Consider the following 23,961-nt stretch of genomic DNA (forward strand, 5'->3'; position numbering starts at 1 on the left):
AGCAGGGTCAACAACTACAATTGGATGCGCATTGTAGTAGATTGCTCACCTCACAGCCACGTGCTTCTTGCTCTATCAGGACTTTACAATTAACATTAATTCCAATTAAAGAAACCCTACAAATCCCCGTTGCATCCCTCTTCCCCTCATTTTACAGTAACAATAGTAATAATATGGTTAGGAAACTTAATGTCCCACTTCAATAAAGGTGAGGGGCACGTCACCCTGCTGATTGTGGCGTGGTCTTCAATGAAAGGCTGTGCGCCCTATGCAGAAGGGATTGGAGCTAGATATCCTAGATTTGCAGAAAGACTCTACGCTTAATAGCTTGGCCAATCTTTTCTATATGCCACTCCAAAACACACTGATGATGGACAGCTATTTTCAATGGTGTTAATGTGGGGGGGCCTCCAAGGGTAACCATTTCTGAGGCTGGCTTTGTTTGCCAACAGTAATCTCTTTCATTCCCATTGTTTAGGATGAGTATTTTCAAAGATGACCGAATGCAGTTCATCAAATAAAAAGAACTGGGCTTCCAAAGGAATCATTGTTCCAGTAATCCTTAGGATGTACTCCTGTACTTTACCCCAAAACATTTGAACGCTCGGGCAGGAGCAAAATTGGTGACCCAGGGTACCACTCGTCGTCTGATATTTGACTCAACTATCAGAATGAGAGATCTGCACTGCACGCGCATGCATATTTGAAACATACACTCATCTGTGGTACTTGACGACTGGAGGGCTGCCAATGTAACGCCAATTTTTAAAAAGGGATCAAGGGGTGATCCAGGAAACTGCAGACCAGTGAGTCCGATGTCTGTGCCAGGCAAAATGGTAGAAACTATCATAAAGAACAAAATTGCTGAACATATAGATAGGCACAGTTTAATGGGACAAAGCCAACATGGATTTAGCCAAGGGAAGTCTTGCCTTACCAATTGGCTACATTTTTTTGAGAGCATAAATAATCATGTGGTTAAAGGTGAGCCAGTTGATATAGTATATCTGGATTTCCAGAAAGCATTTGGCAAAGTCCCTCATGAGAGACTTCTTCAGAAATTAAAAAGTCATGGGATAGGGAGGCAGCGTCCTATTGTGAATTGCCAACTGGTTAAAAGATAGAAAACAGTCAGTAGGGCTGAATGGTAAATTTTCCCACTGGAAAAAGGTGAATATGGAGAGCCCCAGGGATCTGTTCTAGGACCGATGCTTTTTAATATATTTATAAATGACCTGGAAATGGGAATAACAGGTGAGGTGATCAAATTTGCCGAGTACAGAAAATTATTCAAAGTTGTTAAATCGCAAGAGGATTGTGAGAAATTGCAAGAGGATATCACAAAACTGGGAGTCTGGGCATGCAAATGGCAAATGAAATTTAATGAGGACAAGTGCAAAGTTGTGAACTTAGGGAAGAGAAACCCAAATTATAGCTGCGCAATGCAAGGTTCCACATTAGGAGTCGCCACTCAGGAAATGGATCTAAGCATCATCATTGATAATATGTTGAAATCTGCTCAGTGTGCAGCAACAGCCAAGAAAGCAAACAGAATGTGAGGGATTATTAGGAAAGGAATGGAGAATAAAACAGAGAATATCATAATGTCTCTGTATCACTCCATGGTGCATCCTCATCTTGTGTTCATATATCATACACAAACAGAATGCTGGGGATTATTAGGAAAGGAATGGAGAATAAAACAGAGAATATCATAATGCCTCTGTATCTCTCCATGGTGCGACCTCATCCTGAGTATTGTCTGCAGTTCTGGTCACCACACCTCAAGAAAGATATAGCAGAATTAGAAAAGGTACAGAGAAAGGCGACCAAGATGATAAAGGGGATGGGACGATTCCCCTATGAAGAAAAGCTACAGCGGTTAGGACTCTTCAGCTTAGAGAAGAGACGGCTGAGGGGAGATATGATAGAGGACTGTAAAATAATGAGTGGAAAGGAACAAGTAAATGTTAATCAGTTGTTTACTCTTTTGAAAAATACAACGCATAAAGCAGCTCTGGAATTTAATGCCAGAGGATGTGATGAAAGCGGTTAGTCTAGCTGCATTTAAAAAAGGTTTGGAGAATTTCCTGGAGGAAAAGCCCATTAACCATTATTAAGGGAGAGTTGCAGAAATCCCCTGCTTATCCTTGGGATAAGCAGCTTGGAATCTTATCTATCCCTTGGGATTTGTGACCTCTGTTGGAAACAGGATACTGGGCTTGATGGACCCTTGGTCTGACCTAGTATGGAAAGTCTTATGTTATGTTTGAACAAGTTATGTTTAAACAAGCCTTCCCAGACCCGATCTAAATGATAGTAATTTTACAAGAGACAGCAAACTATACAATAGATTTCATATCATAATGTAAATAATGTAAATATTTTAATCTCTTCCGTTCGTCTCTCTTATTCTAATTTCTCTTCCCAGTTTTAAGACCCTGTTGTAATGTAACTTTTGTTCTCCTTGCACTTGTTTTTCGTTTCTTGTTCTCACCCCTTGTTTTATGTAAACCGGCATGATGTGGTTTCTAATCATGAATGCCGGTATAGAAAAACGCTAAATAAATAAATAAATAAATGTTCTTAAATGGAGTTTCTGTCAGGCCCACATTAGAGGTGATAAAACGCAGAGAAGCAAATAATTTTAAAATAACAAGGTGGGGACATTTCCAAATTTTATTTCCCGTTTCCAAACATGTACTATATTATGGTACTGAATGGGTGGCTCTTTCTTCAAAAGTAATTTGTAGTAGTATGAAACAGCGTGTCGGGTCGGCTCCTCGTAGTCAAGCATGTCAGTTTTAGGATTTAAATCTTGGAAGTCTAGGGACAAGATGTAATGTCTAATCTGAAGATATGCATAGAACTGCCTCTGATCAAGTTTATATTCTCGTAACTCTCGAAAAGAGAACATGGCGCCCTGGTCGTTGAGCATGTGTGTTCGTACCTGGATGCCTTTATTAACCCACCCTCAGAAAGCCCTAGATTGGGAGCCTGGTATAAAATCTATTGGCCTGGATGGGCAACATGAGGACACTCTTTTGTGTATGGAGGGGTAGCTGTGAGCAATTGCGAGGATCGAAAGGGGAGGTTAGTTCCCTTTCCATCTCCAAAGGAGCGTAAAATGACGAGCCCCTCAACCAATCCCCAAGGTGTCTCAAAACGCACGCTATGTTACAGAACCTTAGGTTCGGAAGTCCCATCAAAATGGACAGGGGGATCCACAGTCTCTTATTGTGCCATAGGAACTGTCTATGCTTCTTAATCCCCGTATCGTCCTTTTTAATTAGGAACATGGGTACAGTTTGACATAAATATAACCATTTGTGTAAAAGTATCATTTGGTAAAGGCGAACGCTACCCGCCAGGGATAATGGCTATTCCGTCAATTTGGTAGTTCATTTTTTTTCGCACAGGCAGTAGAAATCAGTGGGTAAGCTAAGCAAGGAACCAAATGACAGAAGTTTGGAAAAAACTTCCCTTGGCAATTCTTGTTTGTTTTTTTTTCCACAAAATTTGGATCCATATGTATTTGGATACTCAAACAGGTGAATGTTTCCTTTGCCCACTTCATCGGAAAGTCCAGTCCCCTACATTTCCTCAACCTCATCTCTCACTGACCTAGCTTCTGTCTTATCTAAGTTTAATTTTAGACCTGCCAGTTTACCATACTGAGAGATTTGCCCCACAAGCACTGGAAGAGAGGATTTCAGACCACTTATATGCATCAGTATATCGTCTGCAAAAGCTGCCATTTTAAAAGGATTTCCCATGTTGCCAACCAAAAGATATTCCCCTCATGTGAGCATCGTCCACTATTTTCTTTAAAAGCGGCTCCAGAGAGATCAAGAACAGGAGGGGTGACAAGGGGAAGCTAAAATTATTCTTAATCCGGCCAGTGGCACCCACTATGATTGGGACTACTTCTGTCCCATTTTCCTGGTTTCCGATTGCATCTCTTGGTATTTAAGTATCTTTGCTTTCTCTATATGATCCACAGAATAATCGCTGGGTAATGATACTTCTATCAATAGTGCAATTCTTGTGGTCTTCTCCTTCGCCACAATATTTGGTTTTGGCATATCGGTGGAAATAGGAATATCTGAGGTGATCACAACTTCTTTGTTCTCCACTATTCTATTAGAGTTGAGCTCCCAATGTTCATTTGGTACATCAATGTTATAATGTTTGCACAGCTTCCAATGAATACGCCATGCTATCTTGTTGTGTCTCTGTTTCCAGGCCTTCTGCCATCAGCACATCACATCCAGAAACAAGAGCTCTGTTCTGCAGAATCTGCCTTTGTCCATTTTACTGGTCTTTTCTCTGCTGGCTGTGAACCATCTTGTCCGTAGTCCCCTAGCCTGGGCTGCAATTACCAATCTCTCATCCATAGGTCTGAAGTCACCTCTCCTCAACCACTGCCGTGTCAAATCTTAATCTACATGGGGGTCGCTGAAATAGCTCTCTGTACTTACACTTCTGCCAATTATCCTTCCTTGTTCATTGATATAATTCTTTAAAGAGTTTCTTCTCTTGTTTTGCACAGTCTGTAGCTTCTTTACCTTTATGCACTGATGGATTTTCAGTCCTTCCCTCTAATTATCGGAATGATTGCCCAATTTAAGAAATGAGACTAAGGATGGATGCTCGCTTTTGTACTTCTGCACTATTTTAGCATTTGGGTCTGTTGATGCCATTAAGTATGCCTGAATATCTATTATGATAGCTCTTTAGGTGTAATCAATTTCAATGAGACCCAGACCACCTTCAGCTCTCCCATGTGGATTTTCCGGTGCAAAGTTAGTATATACTTAGTAATGAAGTTTTGCTTACACACTGGTTCTTACAGATTACCTGATGGGCGTGGAGGAGCTTTCTTGTTTTTACATCAAATTCGTCAAGATATTAATGAGGCCAGTCTACTATTCCAAAGCTCTCACTAGTGTGTTTCTTTTGATGTCCTCTGAAGGTTGCCTTCTGAAGGAAGCTTTCTCACACAGTACATGGAAATGGTTTGTCACCGGTGTGGATTTTCTCATGTTGTGAGAAAAGTTTGGCTTCCCATTGAAATGTTTTCTACATTTAGTACATGAGAATGGTCTCTCTCCCATGTGGATTTTCTGGTGCAAAGTTAATATATACTTAGTAATGAAGCTTTGCTCACCCTCAGTATATGGAAAAAGGTATCTATCCTGAGTGGATTTTCTGGTGTTGTGAGAGAACTGTCTTTCTACTGAAACATCTTCCACATTTATTACATGAAAATGGTCTCTCTCCGGTGTGTATTTTCTGATGTCGTGAGAGATTTGTCTTTCTAATGAAACATTTTCCACATTTAGAACATGAGAATGGTCTCTCTCCTGTGTGGATTTCCAGGTGTTGTGAGAGATGTGTCTTTCTACTGAAACATTTTCCACATTTAGTACATGAGAATGGTCTCTCTCCTGTGTGGATTTTCTGGTGAGATATTAGCATATCCTTCCGAATATAACTTTTACCACATCTAGAACATAAGAATGGTCGCTCTCCTGTGTGGATTTTCTGGTGTTGTGAGAGGTAAGTCTTCGTAGTGAAACTTTTACTGCATTCAGTGCATGAGAAGTGTTTCTCTCCTGTGTGCATTTTCTGATGTCGAGAGAGGTATCTTTTTCTACTGAAACATTTTCCACATTCAGTACATGTAAATGGTCTCTCTCCTGTGTGGATTTTCTGGTGCAAGATTAGTGAATGCTTAGTAATGAAGCTTTTCCCACACTCACTACATGTAAATGGTCTCTCTCCTGTGTGGATTCTCTGGTGCAAGATTAGTGAATGCTTAGTAATGAAGTTTTTCCCACACTCACTACATATAAACGGTCTCTCGCCTGTGTGGATTTTCTGGTGTTGTGAGAGGTGGGTCTTCGTCGTGAAACTTTTACTGCATTCAGTGCATGGAAAGGATCTCTCTCGCCTGTGTGTTCTTAGGTGGCTATTTAGATTGCGCCCCACATGGATAATTTTCTCATATTTATTGCATAGAAATGGAGTTTTGAGTATGGGGGGTTTCTGAGGTAATATTACCTGCAATTTATTACCAAAGCTTTTTCCATAGGAGTTACACAGAAAGGATTTCTTCATGTCCCCCTCCCTCTGGTGGAGATCAGAAGTAATTTGATCACTGTTATTACTCTGGAAGGGTCTCACTGTGCTCAAGTTCCTCTGGTGCTCAAGGATGACTGTGCTCTCATACTCAGTGACTCTATCCGGAGCATCTCCTGCAGTGGCTCTCGGCTTCTCCTCCGATTCCTGATGACTATTCCTTGTGTTTCTCCTCTCTATCCCCTGAGAAACATTCTCACAGGCATTTTCTAATTCTTCTGGGATCAGTCCCACTTCAATAGGATATTCTTCTCGATTCTCCTCCTCCTTTATATTCTGTGTGATCTCATCCTTTACTAGTGATAAAAGAAAACAATAAAGTATTAGTGACCAGATAAATGTTTGTGATCCTATAATCATTGCTCTAGAATTGTCACAAAGTCTAAAAGTAAGATGATGGAGAGAATGAGAGATAAAGAGGTCATGAATGTAGGCGAACCTATGGGAAACAGAGTGGGTGTTCCACAGAGAAAGTGTGAGAGGGAAAGAACAGGGAGGACAGAAGGGGATAGGATAAACCTAGAGGGAAAGTGAGTGGATGTGCCCAGCTAGGATGAGAGTTACCATAAAGGGCCACGGCTAAGACTGATATTCCAAGCTGAGAAGAGGAGAGGATAGAAGAGAAGGGGAGATAAGATGACAGTGACCGGGTGAGAGGTGATGACTGAAAGGAGGAAAGGTTGAGGTGCAATGGGCAGGGCAGAAGAGAGAATGGTGAGGGGAGATGGAGAATATAGAGAAAGGGGACAGTGCATGAGATGCACCTAATGGATTGCAGTGGGGAATAAGTTTACGGAGGATTTGCATCAGGAAAAGTTAATGTCATGGAGCCTTAAAAAACAAAGAGAACAGGAAAAATGATCATCTGGAATCCACACTATATAGCTGAGCTGCAAACTCTCTTGTACCAGGCTCGCTGGTCAAAAGGAGCACAGGGTGCTAAAAACCCAAATACCAGGTGGTCACTTTACCCACATGAGTCCATTACTGAACAGCTAGAAGTATGCATAGCTAAATATGTCACAGGGGGGGGTAATGATCACTATAGAGGAATCTCAGGCCTCTTCTAGCCTGCTGCTCATATTATGTTCTTTATCTGGGCTTGTGCGATCTGTAGTTCTGGTTCTACTTCTGTGGGCTTAGGCAGATACCACAAGGACTGCTGAAAGCAGAGCCTTCGCCTGCAGGTGGTAAATTGGACTTGCTGGGGAAAAAGCACATTAACCCTCCAGCAATTTTTTTCTCAAGATTTAACTGTTAGTTTATATTGTGGGCAAGTTTTAAGGTATTTTTGTTTGATATTATTAGAATTGTGTGTGTGTGTGTGTGCTGGGAAAATAGACTGATTAATTCTGTGAGCTAGTTAAAGTTATGTTTGCCTGTGTTACAAATCTGTCTTTTCAAAAGGTCACTTACTTGATCTGAGAAGATGAGAGAACTCGCTCCCAGGCTAACAGTAAAAGATTTGATTTCCACCCTCTTACTCATCCCAATCACATTTATTATATATACTCTACTACCTCCACTAAGGGGAAGGTCAATTAGTATCTTAGAAGAACATTCAAGGGGGGGGGGGGGGTGCTCTCGCCGCGGAGCGAGATAGCCGACACAGAAATGCTGCAGGGTGAACTCTGTGTGGCATATAAGAAACACGAGGGAGAGGGGAGGGAAGGGAAGGAGAGGGATTCAGTGGAAAGTTTATCATACAAGGCATGCAAGAAGGCTAACATCAAGCGTAAATTTTCTAATTAGCTTAGGGAATGGAATGAGTAATGGTACGGGTGCTCTTTATATAGTGGATGAAGAACATTGGGGTGCGGGCACCAAAGTGGGGTGGAATGGATCTAACATTCTGGAGTGCAGACTGGGGTCTGACTAGGCCAATAATATGATGCCCATTAAATTATGGTCCTTAAATGTGAAGGGCCTAAACAGTCCGCAAAAAACGGCAGTTTCTTAGACGTGAGGCGCAACACTCAAAGGCAGATATTATACTTATTCAGGAAACGCATTTGCAGAAAAGATATGAACATTTACTTCAGTGGCCATTCTACTCAAGACAATTTCACGCCGCGGCCTCCAAGGAGGGAAAATATACAGGTGTTAGTACACTTTTACACAAGGATTTTCAGGGTACAGTACTCAAACACGTAGCAGATCCCATGGGGCGTTTCCTACTGGTACAAATAGATATAGATAAAGAAATCTATACTTGATTTCTTGGATAGATTAGACAATGTATTGAACACAGTGGAGGAGCGACATCTGCTTATTACGAGTGATTTTAATCTCACCATCCAACCACGCTTGGATAACTTGTTCGGGGGAGTACTAGGGGCTTCCGAGGGACGCAAACACCTTAAAAAATTAATCAGGGTCAGAGATGTATTGGATATATGGCAAAATAGAAATACCACCACCTGCGATTATACCTTCTATTCACACCCTCATCACTCTTACTCCCGCATCGATTATTTTCTAGTAGATAAGTTGCTCAGCCTCCACATTAGAGATTTGGGGATAGGCCCCATTACGTGGTCAGACCATGGCCCGACCTGGCTGTCTATACAGACACGCAAATTACAGACAGTGTTAAAGTATTGGAAACTAAACGACTCATTATTGGAGGAGGACGCATTTTGTCAGAAATTGCGCTCAGAGACAGATGAGTATCAACAATTTAATGGAACAAATTCACACCCGAAACCCCTACTTTGGGAATGTTTAAAAGTAGTTCTCTGGGGTAAACTCATATCCCAGGCTTCTTATAAAAAAAAAAAAAAAAAAGACAACCCAGGCGAAAGTAAAAGCGTTACTCTCCGATCTTTCTGTTTTGGAGAAGCAGCACAAAGCATCCCTGTCTCCTAGAGTCTACAATCAGCTCCAGAGCACTCGCAGTGCATTGAAGGCACTACAAGCGAGTGACATCGCTTATAAATTACAATTAGTGCGGCAAGAACATTTTGAATGGGGCAATAAATAGGGTAGGCAATTAGCACGCAAACTGAAGAAACAGATAACACAAAATCAAATAACTAGGATTAAAGTGGCAGATGGTTCCATATTGGACTCTGCAGAGATGATACACAAAGATTTCAACAATTCTATGGTGAGCTATATGCTGCAGACTTCAACGTATCTCTGGCAAATATCGAGGCTTATCTTGATAATATCACTTTACCCATGCTAACAAAAAACGGAAAAACAATGTTTTGAGGGCCTTATAATACCCACTGAGCTCAACCAAGCTATCAAAGCTCTCAAAGTTAATAAAGCACCGGGTCTCGATGGGTACACGGGCATGTTTTACAAAACATTTACGGACCATCTATCACCTTACTTGCTGGAGGCCTTCAATGCACTTCGAGAAGGGGGTACCCTTCCTGCTGAAGCTAATGTCGCAGGTATCACAATACTGGTGAAACCGGGAAGAGACCCCCTTGGAGTGCAGGTCTTACCGACCCATATCACTAATTAATATAGATTTAAAGCTACTGGCCAAGATTTTAGCAACACGTCTCAATAGAGTGATGACTAAACTGACACACCCGGATCAGGCCGGCTTTATTCCAGGGCAGAAAGCGGCAGATAATGTCCGGAAAATAATAGATCTTTTATGGAAGACAAGGCAAAACCATATCCCGGCCATATTGTTAGCTGTCGATGCTGAAAAAGCATTTGATATGGTTCATTGGCAATTCTGGTTTAAAACCCTGAAAAAGATGAACTTTGGTCCCAAATTCTTAAATTGGCTGCTTAAACTCTATGAAAATCCGAGGGCTAGGGTGAAGGTAAATGGGGTCTACTCGAACCCATTCCCAATTTCTAGAGGAAAAAGGCAGGGATGTCCCTTATCTCCCCTGCTATTTGCAGGTGTTTTTGGAGCCACGCACCACGAAGATTCGTGGAGAACGGTCCATCACGGGCATCCACGTGGGGACAGAAGACTACAAGTTGTTGCTCTTTGCAGACAACGTTCTGTTGATATTAACCAACCCTCAACAGTCTTTATCAGGAGTTGTAGAGAAATTGCTGGAATTCACTTCGGTTTTCGTTTAAACCTTGACAAGTCAGAGGTATTAAACATCTCCCTCCCCACAGCACAAGCTACACAACTTCAACAATTCCTCCTGAAATGGGCGGGGTCAAAAATAAAATATTTGGGAATTATATTAGGTACTAAATTAGATGATCTATTTAAACTCAATTACATACCTCTCACGGCCAAAGTCTTCCGAGATCTACAACACTGGACATCTTTGCCTATTTCTTGGACTGGGAGAATAGCGATACTAAAGATGACAGCACTTCCCAAATTTAATTACTTGTTTCAATCGCTTCCAATTCATATCCCCACCGCTATATTAAATACATGGCAAAAACGCTTGTTTGCGTTTATATGGAAGCGGAGACCCCCTAGGGTAGCGCAAGCTATACTTTATAGACAAACTTCGAGGAGGGTTGGGAGTCCATAAACTCCAGTGGTACTACGCAGCAGCCCAGTTCGTTGCCGTCATTTCATGGCATAGGCGAGGAGAAACTCAGAGATGGGTGGCCATAGAACAAGCTATCTTGGGATCTTTCCCTCTTAAAGCCCTCACTTGGCAACCCAAGGGGACATGGAAGATAGACTGAGAAATTCCCCCCCCCCCCCCTCAAAACCACACTGCAGACCTGGAATCAGTGGAAATTTCTCCTAGTGGGCACGAGAAAATATTTCTCTAACACATATTTATTCCATAACACTAAATTCTCCCTGGGGTGGGATTCCTTGTTATTTTGCGAATGGAAGAGCAAGGGAGTGATTACCCTGGGCCAGATCAGAGACAAAGACGGCATAATGACATTTGATCGCATTCAGGAATTATATCAGTTATCACCATCTGCCGTTTTCTCCTACTTGCAACTTCGACAGTTTGATCGGCAGGAGGATATCCAGGGAAAACTAATTAAAGGAAAGTCTCATTTGAGGGATGGTGTGAACACGCAGATCGCATGAAGGGTGGTTTATGAAAAATGTATAATATGTTACAGGGGTCTTTGGTGGGCAGGCCAAATTACACACACAAATGGGAGGGAGAATTGGGTATTTCTCTTTCCGATGAGGAATGGGATCAAATATTTCTCCACACTAAGAGGTGCTCTGTCTCTTCTTCCATTACTGAAAATGGTTATAAGATACTATTTCGCTGGCACCTCATACCCAGAAGGCTGTATAAAGCCAAACTGTGCAGCGATGCTGTGTGTTGGAAAGGTTGTGGACAAATTGGATCTTACCTACATATGTGGTGGGAATGCCCTAAAGTAAAGAGGCTGTGGTCTGATGAGCAGGACATCATACAATGCACTCTACAAAGACAGCTGGAATTGACCCCGGCCCAGGGTCTCTTGAACGTTCCCGTTGACGGTTCCAGGTTTGAAAGTATACTAATCAATCAGTTCTGTTTGGGGGCACGATGGCTCCTGGCGGCCACCTGGAAACAGTCTATGGTGCCCACTCATTGTTACGGAAACTGGACATAATGTGTGCAATGTACAAGATAACGGCCCCAAAACACCAACATCTTCCCAAATTTAACTGGACATGGTCACCATATCTTTTATGGAAAGATGGAATGCTTCCTGCAGCTTGGAGACTTCTGCCTCTAATGCACCTTCAGTGGTGATGTAAACCAATGAACAGACTGACATAAGAACATAAGAACATAAGAAAATGCCATACTGGGTCAGACCAAGGGTCCATCAAGCCCAGCATCCTGTTTCCAACAGTGGCCAATCCAGGCCATAAGAACCTGGCAAGTACCCAAAAACTAAGTCTATTCCATGTAACCATTGCTAATGGCAGTGGCTATTCTCTAAGTGAACTTAATAGGAGGTAATGGACTTCTCCTCCAAGAACTTATCCAATCCTTTTTTAAACACAGCTATACTAATTGCACGAACCACATTCTCTGGCAACAAATTCCAGAGTTTAATTGTGCGTTGAGTAAAAAAGAACTTTCTCCGATTAGTTTTAAATGTGCCCCATGCTAACTTCATGGAGTGTCCCCTAGTCTTTCTACTATCCGAAAGAGTAAATAACCGATTCACATCTACCCGTTCTAGACCTCTCATGATTTTAAACACCTCTATCATATCCCCCCTCAGTCATCTCTTCTCCAAGCTGAAAAGTCCTAACCTCTTTAGTCTTTCCTCATAGGGGAGTTGTTCCATTCCCCTTATTTTGGTAGCCCTTCTCTGTACCTTCTCCATCGCAATTATATCTTTTTTGAGATGCGGCGACCAGAATTGTACACAGTATTCAAGGTGCGGTCTCACCATGGAGCGATACAGAGGCATTATGACATTTTCCGTTTTATTCATCATTCCTTTTCTAATAATTCCCAACATTCTGTTTGCTTTTTTGACTGCCGCAGCACACTGAACCGACGATTTCAATGTGTTATCCACTATGACACCTAGATCTCTTTCTTGGGTTGTAGCACCTAATATGGAACCCAACATCGTGTAATTATAGCATGGGTTATTTTTCCCTATATGCATCACCTTGCACTTATCCACATTAAATTTCATCTGCCATTTGGATGCCCAATTTTCCAGTCTCACAAGGTCTTCCTGCAATTTATCACAATCTGCTTGTGATTTAACTACTCTGAACAATTTTGTGTCATCTGCAAATTTGATTATCTCACTCGTCGTATTTCTTTCCAGATCATTTATAAATATATTGAACAGTAAGGGTCCCAATACAGATCCCTGAGGCACTCCACTGTCCACTCCCTTCCACTGAGAAAATTGCCCATTTAATCCTACTCTCTGTTTCCTGTCTTTTAGCCAGTTTGCAATCCATGAAAGGACATCGCCACCTATCCCATGACTTTTTACTTTTCCTAGAAGCCTCTCATGAGGAACTTTGTCAAACGCCTTCTGAAAATCCAAGTATACTATATCTACCGGTTCACCTTTATCCACATGTTTATTAACTCCTTCAAAAAAGTGAAGCAGATTTGTGAGGCAAGACTTGCCCTGGGTAAAGCCATGCTGACTTTGTTCCATCAAACCATGTCTTTCTATATGTTCTGTGATTTTGATGTTTAGAACACTTTCCACTATTTTTCCTGGCACTGAAGTCAGGCTAACCGGTCTGTAGTTTCCCGGATCGCCCCTGGAGCCCTTTTTAAATATTGGGGTTACATTTGCTATCCTCCAGTCTTCAGGTACAATGGATGATTTTAATGATAAGTTACAAATTTTTACTAATAGGTCTGAAATTTCATTTTTTAGTTCCTTCAGAACTCTGGGGTGTATACCATCCGGTCCAGGTGATTTACTACTCTTCAGTTTGTCAATCAGGCCTACCACATCTTCTAGGTTCACCGTGATTTGATTCAGTCCATCTGAATCATTACCCATGAAAACCTTCTCCATTACGGGTACCTCCCCAACATCCTCTTCAGTAAACACCGAAGCAAAGAAATCATTTAATCTTTCTGCGATGGCCTTATCTTCTCTAAGTGCCCCTTTAACCCCTCGATCATCTAACGGTCCAACTGACACGTTTGACCACTGTATTTTTAGCTTATTATTATACTTTATTCATTCTCATTCTTATATCTTCAACCTGTGGATGTTTGATTGCATTTGATATGTTACATGTTGCATATAATACATTTTGGATAGCTGTACAATATTTTTCAATTGATCCATATATTCATGTGCAATTTTTTTGAGAACCAGAATATTATTGTACATTATTCATTATTTCCAAATATATAAACAAACATTACATTAAAAATTTTTAAAAAAAAAGAACATTCAATTACCCCTGATTTTAGTGACTATTTTTAGTCCTATTGCTGGTCACTCATGAAGTAATATTGTTCACCTAGTTATATTTAAAAATTATAGATATAAGAGATAAATGTGGTTTTAGATTTATTATGTAATACCCTTAAATTGAAACCTACCCATAAAGATTCCATAATGAAATTATGTACATGAACCAGTACAACCAGAACCTCTGGAAGCAGGAAGGTCTCCCACAGCAGTCCCAAGAGGGCTTGGAATCCATTGTTCAGAAAGGATTTGAGACCAGCGAGCATGAGGTGAGAGCAGCGGCCGGTATTAGTGCCTGGTGCTGGGCTTGGCTGAAGGCCTTCGATCTTTGCCCAGAGGTCCAGGAAAAGCTGGCCAACATACCCTGTACAGGAGAGAACCAGTTTGGGGACAAAGTCTGAGATGCAATGAATCAGTTTAAAAGATCACCATAACGGATGCAGGGTTTCATCTACTACTACCTCGGATCCCTCTTCGGCAACCCGTAGAGAGCCTTGTAGGGACTCCAGGGAAGCCATTCGACAGGCAATGGAGATACTATCCTCCAGCCTCACCCGCTCACCCGGCCCGAAAGAGCCACCTACACTGAGTACCTCAGACTCAGCCAGCGCTTCAGCCCGGCTCTGCGGCTGGGTTTTTTTTTAGGTTTAACAATTTTTATTGATGCAGATAACGGTAAGGTACTTCAACAACCTTAAAATACAGAAAATATATAGAATGCATCACAAGTTTATGTCCCCCTTCTGCCCCCTCCACCCTTCCCCCCCCCCTCAAAGATCCTCTGCTAAATGAGTCCTCAACAGATTAAGTAAGGTAGAGCCCTCACCATCACCATTAACAACAGCATGCATAATCAATGTTACAGTAAAACGAGTTGGATAGAAATGTCATGTATGGATAGAATAACATTGGATCCACACCCAGCCCTGCAAAGACAAACCACCAGAATTCGCAGGGATAAACTGCTACAGACAAAGAGAACACAGCAACACTGGTCAGGTACAACATATATAACAGTCACATTTGAGATATGGATGTCCAAGAAGTCCGCCAGGCCAGATAAGGGTTCCAAATGCGGTGAAAGGATTTCAGCCTCCCGTATTTTTCCGCTGTGAGTTTATTCAAGGTACAGATTTGGTCCGTCCTATGTTGCACCGCAGCCAAGGATGCACCTGGCTTATTCTTCCATTGGCGCGCAATTTCAAGTCTCGCTGCGATGCACACTTGAGTACAAAAGGCCGAACAAGCCTTGGAAGTTTCCCGATCAAAGTCACTTAGCAAGGCACCCTCAGCGTCTAGACGTATCGAGGAAGCAAGCACCTCAGAGATCCAGCACTCCACCTTCCTCCAGAGAGGCTGTATACAGTCCCCATCCCACCACATATGGAAAAACGTACCCTTGGTATCACAGCCCCTCCAACATTTCCCATCATGCCCAGGTATTATCTTCCCCAATCTATCAGGGGTCATATACCAACGATAGAAAAGTTTATAACCATTTTCTACAAGCAATGCGGACACTGAGGCTTTACTAATGCATAAAAGAATGCGATCCCAGTCCTGAGTAGATATATCCCGTTTGAGATCAACACTCCACGCTAAGATATGACCAGTGTCTGCTAGAATCCTAGTATTTAGTAATTTATAAATCTTGGAGAGCAACCCCCTCGTTCGCTGTGGATTAGAGCAGTACCCTTCAAAGAGAGTTTTCCCCTTAGACAGGTCCGCTAACACTCCGTTGGTAGAACAAAAATGTGCAAGCTGATGGTAGGCTAGGAACTCAGTGGCCGGTAATCCCGAGTTTTCCTGTAGAGAAGTAAAAGAGAGCAATTTATCACTCCCCCATATGTGTGCCAGCCGAGTTAAGGATCCAGCTTTCCAGGCATGGAATGCTGATGCTGGGAGGCCCGGCCCAAAGTTCTTATTATGATATAGACTAGTTAAGTGAAAATATCTCTTAGAGCCCACTAACTGTGTCTTCCACTGAGCCCACATAGATAAAGTATGTTTGGTGGTGGGCAACAAAGCCTTGCACTCCAGCCACGTGGAACGCGGTTGCCAAGGCATTGCAGCAAGTTTCATCTCTGGTACCCTATCCTGCTCTATAAGGACCCAGTGCTTCATAACCGGCTCCCCATGCCATTCAATAATGGGTCTTACTTGGCCCGCCACGAAGTACCATTGAAAGTTAGGTACGCTAAGACCCCCTTCCAATTTGGTTTGATACAGCACCTGTCTCCGAATGCGCGGTGGCCGCCTGCGCCAGATAAAACTAAAGATGCGCCTTTGCCAGAGTTTTAGTGCCGCATTTGGAATAGCAATAGGAAGAGATTGAAATAAGTAAAGTAGTTTGGGTAAAATGGACATTTTTACAGTAGCTATTCGTCCCAACCACGATATTGGCAAGCGATGCCATTTATCCAAATCAAAAAAAATTTTCTTAATGAGAGGCGGGTAGTTATAGCTATAGAGATCTTTCGGGTGAGTAGTGAGATAAATTCCCAAATATTTAAGCGTGTGATGTGCCCATCGGAAAGGGTGTAAAGGCTGCAAGAATGCCACTGTTGCTGCAGCGCAAGTAACATTAAGTATCTCCGACTTCTCCCAGTTCACTTTATAACCAGATGCCTCGCTATAGCATCGGATCTCCCCTTCGATTGCTAATAAAGAAGAATGGGGATCTCGGACTATAAATATAATGTCATCAGCAAAGAGACATAATTTGTGCATGAGACCACCTGCTTGCAATCCTTGTATGTTTGGATTGTTCCGTATACTGATTGCTAGAGGTTCCAAGAATATCGCAAAAAGTATGGGCGAAAGAGGGCACCCTTGTCGCGTTCCTCTCCCCACTTCAAAGCATTCAGAGTGCCCCCCATTAATTTTGAGGCACGCTTTTGGATGATCATATAATTTAAGCAACCATTCACGGAAATACGGGCCAAACCCCATTTTCTTCAACACCCCAAACAAAAATGGCCAGTGCACCATATCGAAGGCCTTCTCCGCATCCATGGAAAGAAGGAGCACTTCACCAGGGTTCTCATGAGCAATCCATAGCATATCAACCAATTTGCGAATATTATCTCCTGCCATTCTCCCATGAATAAACCCAGCCTGATCCTGGTGTATAAGACTAGTTATATAGACATTTATACGTCCCGCTAGGATTTTGGCCAATATCTTGAGATCTAAATTTATCAGGGATATGGGGCGGTATGAGCCGCATATGGTAGGATCACGCCCTGGCTTGGGAAGCACCGTTATACCCGCCAAGTTTGCCTGGGGACCAAGGGAGACGCCCAGTCGGAGAGAATTGTATACTTTTTGTAAGTGTGCAACAACATATGGCCCAAAAAGTTTATAAAATTTGGCCGTCAGACCATCTGGCCCTGGTGACTTCCCTACCTTCAAATCTTGTATGCTCTCTAATATCTCTGCTACTGTAATCTCAGCCTCCAACGCAGCCTGCGCTTCGGCAGTGAGACACGGTAAGGATATGTCCGCCAAATACTCGTCCACTTTATCCTGTGCGATGTTAACATTAGGGGCATATAAGTGGGAATAAAATTCTAAAAACCTTTTACGTATGTCCGTATTATTGGTAAGCATACGATCCTTGTCTGCTTTTATTTTGGCTATGTTGTTTTGATATTGTATATGTTTTAACTTATTGGCCAACTGTTTCCCGGCTTTATTGCCTCCTTCAAAAAAGGCCTGATTCGCTAGAGACATTTGATGAGCTATCTGTTTAGATTCTAACCTAATGAGGTCCTCCCGAGCCTTGGTAAGTTGCAGCCAAATCTTTCCCGAACCGTCAGCTTGGTGTCTGTGAGATAAGTGTTTTATCGTATCTCTTAATGCCTGTGCAGCCTTTGTCTCCTGCTTTTTAACATAGGTGCCTCGGGAAATTAGAATACCCCTAATATAAGCCTTGAAGGCCTCCCAGACCACTGGAGCGGCCACGTCCCCCCCCCCATTAATGTGAAAGAAGCATTTTATATCTTCTACTAGTGCTTTCTGAAAAACCTCATCCCCCAGCAGTGATTCATTTAAGCGCCAGAAGCGAACCCCTGCATCATACCCACGTAAAGTTACCTTTACTGCTACAGCGGCATGGTCCGACCAAACTACCGGGTGTATATCCGAGGAAAGGATATGATGAAACAATCCTTTATCTGCGAATATATAGTCGATACGTGAATATGATAGATGCGATGTTGAGTAAAACGTATACGACCTCGAGGTAGGATGATGCACCCTCCAGACATCAAGAAGCTGCCACTGATTAACCAAAGCCTCTAGTTTTCCCCTCTGCTTGCATGAGGTCGACACAAAGCCCTTTGAGGCGTCCATGGGCGGCGAGCGAACTACGTTGAAGTCCCCTCCTAACAATAAGTATCCCCTGCTATGAGACAAAAGAAGAGCACTCAATTGGTCAAAGAACAGTCCTTGTTCCTTGTTGGGGGCATAAATGTTCACGAACGTATAATCCACCCCATCAATCTTAATGACCAGAATTAGGTAACGACCCAATGGATCTCTAATGCAGGATTGATGTTCAAAGACCACATGGGGGCCCAGCAATATTCCCACCCCTGCATACTTAGCTTTCTTAGAGCTAGCTGCATAATATTGATAGGGATATTTAGAGGAAGTCATTAACGACTCGTAACGAGCCCGGAGATGCGTCTCCTGGAGAAAGACAACATCCGCCTTCAAATAGCCCAATTCTTTATATAATAAGCGCCGCTTATGCGGAGTATTCAGCCCCTTGACATTGATAGAGGCTAGACATATGTTAACCATGAGAACAAACCAACACCTGCCCTCCCAAGTGCGTACCGAAGCAGTTCCCCCGCCTGCGACATACATATCCAACTCACAATCCTTTGAGTATACTTCCAACATGGATAGAGGAATACACTAATAGTGATGGTCTCCGCCCCCCCCCCCCTGCTTTAGCCCCAACCCTCCCCCTCTCACCCCCCTCCCCTCCCCATTATGGGATCTACTCACACTCCCCCATAGATCCATCCGTATTCTACCTGTGGAGGAAAAGATAACAAACTGCACTCCCCCCTCCCCCAAATCAGTCAGAAAAAGTATGAACAAACCAACATATGACATTTGAAACCTTTGCTGAACATAAAAACCTCGCAAGACAACTCAAACTAGCAGACTCTGGTATACGTAAGTGCAAGCCAGAGACAGCCAATGCAAAAAGAAAAGCAACCTGCACAGATGTGCACAGTTCTGTCAATTCAGGTAGCCCCCTCAGTGGGTTTGGCAGTATCAGAATGTCTTTTCAGCCTGCTGTTGCGGGAGGTGGCCCTCTGCCATCTTGGATGCTGCCCCTGAGGATGAAGCTTGCGAGGAGGTGCAACTGCAGCGTTAGTGGGATGAAATCCCTTTTCTTTCAGAAAAGATGCTGCCTCCGTAACTGTAGATGCCTGGCATGTCTTCCCTTCACAGGTAAAAATAAGTCCAAAAGGATGCATCCAACGATACTTAATATTCTCCCTTCTCAGATACTGAGTGACCTCCCGAAACTCAAATCGGCTCTGAAGCGTTGCCTGGGAGAGGTCAGCGTAGATAGAGATCTCCTGGTTCTCCCACACCCAGTTAGACTGCTGCCGTGCTGCATAAGCAATCTTCTCCTTTTGCTGGTAATTGTGGAAACAAACGATTATGTCCCTTGGGACATTAGCTCTCGGTGGACGCAGCGCCCTATGTGCTCTGTCAAGTTTTATTTCTTCCATGCCCTGCTGATCCGCGGAGCCTCCTGAGGATAGTAGGTAGGAACAAAATCTAGTAACCAGCAGTTCGCAGTTAGAATTATCATTATTTTCTGTAAAGCCCCGGAAACGGAGATTCCCCCTCCTCGCTCTATTTTCCAGGTCGGCCATTTTGGCCCGCATGGACGCATTTTCTCCCTGCAACTCGGTGTACATTTCATGGAGCTGTTTGGTTTGCTCAGCCTGCTCATCCATTCTGCACTCGTGGTCATCCACACGTCGTCCCATCGCGTTTAACTCTTCATGAAAGTCATCCATCATCTCGCGTAGCTCTTTCTTGTAGCTTTTTAAATCGGCGCGTATGCTACAAAACCAGTCCCGAAATTCAGAGCGGGAGGGTGCCTCTTCCGAGGTAACATGAAATTCGTCGTCGCCATCAGCCGGCTCCGACGCAGCATCCATCGCCGCAACTTTATCCCGGGCCTCCGCCTCCGCGCCCCCTGCTTTCTGATAGGAGAAACAGTGGAAATCCACTGATTTTTTCTTCGCTGTCATCACTAAAGTTGTCCGCCAGCAATCGCTGCAGAGTTATATCCAGATTGCACTCGAAATTTGCGGTTTGTCAGGCTAAAGATAGCTTTTTGAGGGAAAGTGACCAGGAGCTTGTAAGTTAAGCAGCCAGCTTCGTGGCTGACGTCACTTCCTCCCTCTGCGGCTGGGTTTTGACTGGCGCAGGAAAAGCTGCAGCCTAACGCTACGGCTCGCACAGTCCGATCCACCAGTCGGGGGCCAACTCTGCCTATTCACAAGAAGCTGGACCCCCATGACCACCAATCGATGGGTCTTATCCATCATCACATGGGGTTACCACCTAAACCTTCTCAATGTCCCACCAGATTCCTCTCCCTCTCTGGCATGGAGCCCAGTGGAACACGCAACAACCCTAGAATTAGAACTCTTGGCCCTGCCACAGTCCAGAGCCGTTGAACCGGTTCCCCGTGCAGCCGAGGGTTCTATTCCAGGTATTTTCTCATTCCAAAGAGAACAGGCGGCTTCCGACCCATCCTCGACCTCCGGAGGGAGTGGTTCAAAATGGTATCCTTGGGCAGTTTACTCCTGCTTCTCCATCAGGGGGACTGGCTCTGCTCTCTTGATCTACAGGATGCCTACGCACGCATCGCCATCTTTCCACCTCATCGGAAATATCTACGCTTTGTGGTAGGCCATTAGCATTTCCAGTACAGGGTTCTTCCCTTCGGGCTCGCCTCTGCATCCCGGGTCTTCACAAGTGCCTGGCAGAGGTGGGAGCACACTTGCGCTGCTAGGGGGTGATTGTGTTCCCATATCTGGACGATTGGCCTCAGCAGTTCTTTGGGGGAGGGAGCCCTTTAGTCCCTGAACTCAACAGTGGGGCTCCTCCAATCACTGGGGTTCCTCGTCAATTTCCTGAAATCCCAACTGACACCATCCCAGTGGCTCAGTTTCATCAGTGCGGTTCTGGACACCACTGTGGTCAAGGCGTTCCTGCCCAACAAGCACGTAGCTACCCTGGCTGGGATAGCCAGGTCCATTAGTCGCCAGCAGACAAGTCCAGCTTGCCTGCTCCTGAAGTTTCTTATGTTCTTGTGCATTAATACCTTTCCAATATTTAAATCTCTATCTAATCTCCCACCACTCCATCTCTCCTTTCTTTACAAGGCAATGCAATAAAGCATGTTCAGTTGCTGGGTCATGTACAACTGGTATGCTGCTATCCGGGCAATGAGCATTGCCCCTTGGAAGACCTTACGGCCCAGGGATTCTAAGGCTCTTTGGTCCTTCCCCAGAAGGGAATTTCAATCCATAAAGATTACAAAGTGAAGTTTGCTTCCTGCAAAACCTTTATCCAGCTTGCCTCTATGCCATTCTATATATATAGTGCCACCAATGTTTCTTTCTTTTTCTTGTTAGGTATATCTTAGAAGTTTACAATGTATTTTAGGTATTAGGATATCTGTATTTTTAACCTGTTGTGAACCGTTTCGATGGACCCTGAGCGGCGGTATACAAAAAATGTTAAATAAATAAATGTTATCTGCACTGTCCTGTCGATATGTGTACCCTGGTTTCACTGAATCCCATTGGTTCTCCTCCCTCCACTAGGTCTCTGAGATGCCAATTATGTCTGCATCTTCCTTCAGTGCCATTCAGTGCTAATTCTCCAGTATTATTTTTCAGACTTCTGGCATTTGCATAGACATTTTAAAGTTTTTTGTATTTCTATTTTTCTATTTTTTATTTATTTTTTTAATTTTTTAATTTATATTTAATTTTATATTTAATTTATTTTTTATATATATTTTATATTTTATGTTTTATTTATAAATATTTTATATTTTTATATATGAACCTACAACCTGTTTATTGGATGATAGGGGCAGTTTGGACTTTTCAGCTTTTACCACCCTGTCTCTTAGTACATTTTAACTAACTTACTTACGGGCCAATACAGTAAAGTCCACGGGAGAGCGGGCGAACGCCCGCTTTCCTGTGCGCACGATTCTGTATTCAAATTAGGTCCGGTGGTAAAAAGAGGCGCTAGGGACACTAGCGCACCTCTTTTTGGACAGGAGCAGCGGCTTTCAGCGGGTTTGACAGCCGACGCTCAATTTTGCCAGCATCTGTTCTCAAACCTGCCGACAGCCCCGGGTTCAGAAACCGGATGCCAGCAAAATTAAGCGTCCGGTTTTCAACCCGCGAGCAGACTTCAAATGTTTGTTTTGTTTTGTTTTTTTTTTAACTTTTTGTAACTTTTGGGACCTCTGACTTAATATCGCCATGATATTAAGTCGGAGGGTGCACAGAAAAGCAGTTTTTACTGCTTTTCTGTGCACTTCCCTGGCGCCGGCAGAAATTAACGCCTACCCTTGGGTAGGCACTAATTTCTGAAAGTAAAATGTGCAGCTTGGCTGCACATTTTCCTTTCTGAATTGCGCGGGAATATCTAATAAGGCCATCAACATGCATTTGCATGTTGCGGGCACTATTAGGTTCGGGGGGGGTTGGACGCGCATTTTCGACCCCTTACTGAATAAGGGGTAACGCTATTGCGTCGAAAACGTGCGTCCAATCACGGGTTAACAGTGTGCCCCGCCGGAGTGCACTGTACTGTATCGGCCCAATAGTCAATATCCTTGGAAGATACCTCCCTCTGAACTATGATGAATCACCCTCTGCAGCAGCCATCCCAACCCTTCCCCTCCTGGGTACATCCTCTGTGTATGAGGGTAAAGCATCACCTGAAGGGCAGATCCTAGTTACAGGATCACTTCCAGCCGTACCACAGTGATGGTTTCCTTCCAGATGATTTTGGTCTTCCAAAGCAGCACAAGGGCTTCTAGATTGGAGTTGAACGTGCTCTGCTCTGTCTCTTAAGGTCTCCTCTATGCAACGCTAGGTCTGCCTCATTTTCTTCAGGTCTGCCACTCTGGCCTCCAGAGATCAGACTCATTCTCTGAGAGCCGGAAGCTCTATGCACCAGGTGCACACTTAAAACTCCCTTACTAACAGGTGGATAACCATACACGTGGCACTTAATGCTGTGGACTGGATAGCCCCCATCTCGCTGCTGGGCCTGTATCTTAATTTGTTGAGTTCTTAAAGTCTTTAAAGCTGAATAACGAGTAGGTAGGTTTGCCTTATTCTTTGAACCTCTTGCGGCTAGAATGAGGGGAAATAAGGATATTCAAGGAGTCACAATCGGAGAGAAGATCTATAAGCCTTTGATTGCTGATATTATGTTCACCCTCTCACAGCCACAGGAGTCTTTAAAGGAGGTAATGTCTGAGCTCCATAGGTTTAGCAAGTTATCCAGTTTTAAAATCAATTTTGAGAAATCTGACATCTTAAATGTTTCTGTACCACCGAATTCTCTTGCAACCTTGTATAATGCCTTTCCTTTTAGATGGCCTCTACTTAAGTATTTAGGGCTCTACTTGGGCCGGAATATAAAGGATCTATTTGCGCATAATTATACTCCCCTGGTGGACACCTTATATAAGGATCTAGTACACTGGGAAAGTTCAGAGTTATTGTGGCTTGGGAAATTGGCAATCATAAAAATGACTCTCTTATCTCTTTCTTTTCTATCTTTTTCCAAACCTTGCCAATTCTTATCTCACCCAAACTGCTAAAACAATGGCAGAAATGTTGGTTCTCTTTCATTTGGAAGAGACATCCTCCTCTGGTGTCCAAAAGGGTAGAG

The 23,961-nt window shown here is 43.3% G+C and overlaps 1 protein-coding gene across 2 annotated transcripts in view; it reads right to left on the minus strand.

The window, feature by feature from the left end:
• Positions 1-2,481: 2,481 nt before the first annotated feature.
• Positions 2,482-23,961, minus strand: part of LOC115083540 (gastrula zinc finger protein XlCGF52.1-like) — a 39,319-nt gene continuing 17,839 nt past the window's right edge. The window contains exons 3-4 of one of the 2 annotated variants that reach the window (XM_029587425.1): positions 14,112-14,344; positions 2,482-6,440 (exon numbers count right to left, since the gene is read on the minus strand). In XM_029587425.1, coding sequence (XP_029443285.1) covers positions 5,194-6,440; positions 14,112-14,115 — 1,251 coding nt within the window. In that variant the 5' untranslated portion in view covers positions 14,116-14,344 and the 3' untranslated portion in view covers positions 2,482-5,193. The remainder of the gene's footprint in view (positions 6,441-14,111; positions 14,345-23,961) is intronic. The other variant, XM_029587424.1, reaches the window with a different exon arrangement.

The sequence above is a fragment of the Rhinatrema bivittatum genome, chromosome 2, assembly GCF_901001135.1.
Source record: "Rhinatrema bivittatum chromosome 2, aRhiBiv1.1, whole genome shotgun sequence".
NCBI classification, from domain to species: Eukaryota; Metazoa; Chordata; class Amphibia; order Gymnophiona; family Rhinatrematidae; genus Rhinatrema; species Rhinatrema bivittatum.